The 5,000-nt window shown below is 40.0% G+C and overlaps 1 protein-coding gene across 1 annotated transcript in view; it reads right to left on the reverse strand.

Annotated features, from left to right (window-relative positions):
• The window catches only part of LOC143282290 (uncharacterized), an 11,141-nt gene that overhangs the window by 5,364 nt on the left and 777 nt on the right, over nucleotides 1-5,000 (reverse strand). The window contains exon 2 of the mRNA XM_076587890.1: nucleotides 1,000-1,223. Coding sequence (XP_076444005.1) covers nucleotides 1,000-1,223 — 224 coding nt within the window. The remainder of the gene's footprint in view (nucleotides 1-999; nucleotides 1,224-5,000) is intronic.

Below are 5,000 nucleotides of genomic sequence, written 5' to 3' on the forward strand. Positions count from 1 at the left end.
TGAGTGCACGTAAAACAGCCCACGTCAACAACATTCTGAAGAAAAATCGACTTTGATAGTAAAACAAAGACACTTCCACTACATTCAACTACACTTAACTGGACTGAAATGCACTGAAGTGAACTACATTCAACTACACTAAACTGAAAAGAAATGCACTGAACTAAACTACATTCAACTACACTAAACTGAACTGAAATTCGCTGAACTGAACCACATTCAGCTACACTAAACTGAAAAGAAATGCACAGAACTGAACTACATTCAACTACACTAAACTGAAAAGAAATGCACTGAACTGAACCGAACTCAGTCAACTACACTAAACTGAAAAGAAATGCACAGAACTGAACCGAACTCAGTCAACTACACTAAACTGAACTGCACTGAACTGAACCGAACTCAGTCAATTACACTAAACTGAACTGCACTGAACTGAACCGAACTCAGTCAACTACACTAAACTGAACTGCACTGAACTGAACCGAACTCAACTACACTAAACTGAACTGCACTGAACTGAACCGAACTCAGTCAACTACACTAAACTGAACTGCACTGAACTGAACCGAACTCAGTCAACTACACTAAACTGAACTGCACTGAACTGAACCGAACTCAGTCAACTACACTAAACTGAACTGCACTGAACTGAACCGAACTCAGCTACACTAAACTGAACTGCACTGAACTGAACCGAACTCAGTCAACTACACTAAACTGAACTGCACTGAACTGAACCGAACTCAGTCAACTACACTGAACTGAACTGCACTGAACTACACTAAACTGAACTGAACCGAACTACAGTCAACTACACTAAACTGAAATGCACTGAACTGAACTAAACTAAACTGCATTCAACTACACTGAACTGAACTGAACCGAACTACAATCAACTACACTAAACTGAACTGAACTGCGGAGAGCTAACTAAACTGCACCTGAACTGAACGAAATCAAATCAAATCAAATCAACGAAACCAGTCACCACCATACCGCTTGCGCCCCGTGCGGACAGGGTGAAGGAGACGCAGTTGACGTCACTGATGCACGTCACAGCGCAGTCCGCCGGGCTGGAGCCCTGGGCCTCCCACAGCAGGCCCGCCGCGAAGGTGACGTCATCGCGGTCCGCGTGACGTAGTGCCACGTCATGACGTATGGCCGTCAGGCAGGGGAGCAAGGGGGACAGGGCCCACAGGAAGGGGAGTGTCGGCATCGTCCTGTGTTGTATTGTGTTGTATTGTAGAGTATTGTAGTGTGTTGTGTTGTGTTGTGTTGTGTTCTGTTGTGTTGCGTTGCGTTGCGTTGTGTTTTGTTGTGTTGTGTTGTGTTAACAACAACAACAACAACAACAAAAATGATGATGATGATGATGATGATATATTGTACTTACATAGCGCAAACTCCCCATAGATGGGCCCAAAGCGCCTCACACGAAACAGTACACACATATCAGTGCATTACACAATACACAAAGAACACATAAAGACAGGGAAGTGGTAAGCAAGATCAGTATCCACCAATATTATACCACATATTGCATATAATCATATGAATAATCGCAGGAAAAAGCTACAAAACACGCACGAACACACACACACACACACACACACTGTTGTGTTGTATTGTGTTGTACTGTATTGTATTATGTTGCTGTGTTGTGTTGTATTGTATTGTGTTGTTGTGTTGTGCTGTGTTGCCCCGTGTTGTGTTGTATTGTGTTGCGTTGCGCTGTGTGTGTTGTGTTGCCTAGTGTTGTGTTTCCTCGTGTTGTGTTATACTGAGTAGTGTTATATTGTACTGTGTTACATTGTATTGTGTTTAATTGTGTTGTGTTCCCTTGTGTTGTGTTATACTGAGTTGTGTTGTATTGTATTGTACTGTGTTGTACTGTATTGTGTTGTATTGTATTGTACTGTGTTGTACTGTATTGTGTTGTGTTGTATTGTATTGTGTCGCATTGTACTGCACTGTGTTGTGTTGTGTCGTGTGCTTTGTTGTGTGTTGTGTTGTGCTGAATTGTATTGTATTGTGCTGTGCTGCATTGTGCTGTATTGTATGCTTTTACATTTCGTCACAACAAATTTCTCTGTGTCAAATTATCCCCAATGAGATCGCGTTGCTACACTGCAGCGCCATCCTTTATTTATCTATCATTTTCCTGCCTTCCAGTGTATATATTTTCCTGTCAATGTCTTGTTAATTGGCCAGGGACAACCCTTCTGTTGCCGTGAGTTATTTAACGTGCGCTGAGTCCATGCTAAACACACCGGGACCTCGGTTTATCGTCTCATCCGAATGACCAGCGTTTTTGACTACAACTCAAGGTCTAGTGGAGGGGGAGAAAATACTGGCCAGTATGGGATTTGAACCTGAGCCAAAGAGTTACCATTAGGCCACCACTCCATTTGTTTGACACTGCCAGTGCCAACGCCATGTGTTGTATGTCTGTGACTGTGAGTGGTTCTTTTTGACTTTGTTGTTGTCACTGCTGCTGCTTATGTATATTACGTTACGTTGTATAGTCATTACATTGCATTACATTGTTATGTCACATGATATTCATTATGAACATTGATACACAGCAACCGCTAGGTAGAAAAAAAAGGATCACCTCATGTGGTTACATCGTCTTGATTGATTTTGTCCCATGGAATCCCCCTCGGTTCAAAATATACGGGCACGGTTTAACTCACTCAGTACGGCCAGTCCTCTCTTCTCCTCTACACAGACCCCTCGGATGTCCAGTGGGTGTCTGAATGACCCAACCTTTAGCTTCCGTCGTCAGAATTGTGGTATCTTTGTCAACATTCACCTCTTCAGTATAAGAGCCTTCCGCTTGCAATATTTTGATGGTGGTAATTGGGGTGAAATCTGTTAACGTCGTCTCTTTCGCCGTTCGTATGGAGAGAGTTAACAGAAAAAAGTAAATGACTTAATTTTAGAACAAAGGCCAATTCCCATTTTTCAATGGGATTTTGGACATCACCGGACGAAGATTGTTCAACGAGAAAAAAAAAGTGTGTAATTCCATATTTCAATAATGTACTTCTGATATATATATATATATATATATATATATATATATATATATATATATATATATATATATATAATGGTAACGTATTACGTATTGAGTTGTAATAATATTCACCAATACTACTAATCTCAGTTGAATGGAAAAAATCATCAATGAAACGCCGCGTGAAAACTAATTTGTCTCCAGTTACATGTGGTAATGCTTCATCAAATTAATGCTTTTCACGAACAATAATCACTCTGTTCTAAAGAGTGCTACACAATGACAAACAAATGCGCTCGTGGAATAATCAAGTCTGGAATGAAACTACTAAAACCTGATCCTCTTTGACATAAGATACAACATTTTATTTACCCACTCACACATGAACACGAAACAAGCACGACACAATCGCATGCAATAGATTTGTGGTCTTAAGAGGTGGAACCTAGCTAGATAGATAGAAAGGACATCTTATCCTCAGCAACAGAATGTCCTAACACTACCCTGTCCCAGTCTATGTGGAGTGATGGCCTAGAGGTAACGCGTCCGCCTGGGAAGCGAGACAATCTGAGCGCGCTGGTTCGAATCACGGCTCAGCCGCCGATATATTCTCCCCCTCCACTAGACCTAGAGTGGTGGTCTGGACGTTAGTCATTCGGATGAGACGATAAACCGAGGTCCCGTATGCAGCATGCACTTAGCGCACGTAATAGAACCCACAGCAACAAAAGGGTTGTTCGCGGCAAAATTCGGTAGAAAAATCAACTTCGTTAGGAAAAAGAAATAAAACTGCACGCAGGAAAAAAATACAAGAAAAAAGGAGAAAAAAGAAAAAAAAAAGAAAAAAAAAAAAAAAAAAAAAAGAAAAAAAAAGGGTGGCGCTGTAGTGTAGCAACGTGCTCTCCCTGAGGAAAGCAGTCCGAATTTCACACAGAGAAATCTGTTGTAATAAAAAGAGGAATACAAACACAAATACAATACAAATACAAACAAAAAAGGAATGAAACTCCACAAGAAAACCTAATACAAATAAAACTGCACGCAGGAAAAAATTTAAAAAAATGGGTGGCGCTGTAGTGTAACGACGCGCAACCTAATACAAATAAAACTGCACGCAGGAAAAAAAAAACAACAAAAAAATGGGTGGCGCTGTAGCGTAACGACGCGCTCTCCCTGGGGAGAGCAGCCCGAATTTCACACAGAGAAATCTGTTGTGATAAAAAAAAGAAATACAAATACAAATATAAATACAATACAATACAAATATAGTTCCAGTTAAAGGAGACCCGGCGAGCAATTCGTTTGAACAGTCCAGAAGACAAAGCTATGGTCTGAAACTTTAGGAACACCTCTTATCAAAAGTGAGCCATGTTTTACAACCCACAGTCGTTGTTTTATTACAAACATTCTCCACTATTATGTAATTTTCATAGGCTGCGCAGTCGACTTTTATTTCATCATCGTACCTTTTGTGGAAACAGAATAATGAAATGTCACTTTGTCTTACATATCTATGTTTTAACCAATGGCATGGGAGAATAATGAAATGTCACTCAGTATGTCACTTTGTCTTTACATATCTATATTTTAACCAATGGCATGGGAGAATAATGAAATGTCACTCAGTATGTCACTTTGTCTTACATATCTATGTTTTAACCAATGGCATGGGAGACAAATGAAATGTCACTCAGTATGTCACTTTGTCTTACATATCTATGTTTTAACCAATAGCATGGGAGAATAATGAAATGTCACTCAGTATGTCACTTTGTCTTACATATCTATGTTTTAACCAATGGCATGGGAGGATAATGAAATGTCACTCAGTATGTCACTTTGTCTTACATATCTATGTTTTAACCAATGGCATGGGAGAATAATGAAATGTCACTCAGTATGTCACTTTGTCTTACATATCTATGTTTTAACCTATGGCATGGGAGAATAATGAAATGTCACTCAGTATGTCACT

The sequence above is a fragment of the Babylonia areolata genome, chromosome 5, assembly GCF_041734735.1.
Source record: "Babylonia areolata isolate BAREFJ2019XMU chromosome 5, ASM4173473v1, whole genome shotgun sequence".
In the NCBI taxonomy this organism is placed as follows: Eukaryota; Metazoa; Mollusca; class Gastropoda; order Neogastropoda; family Buccinidae; genus Babylonia; species Babylonia areolata.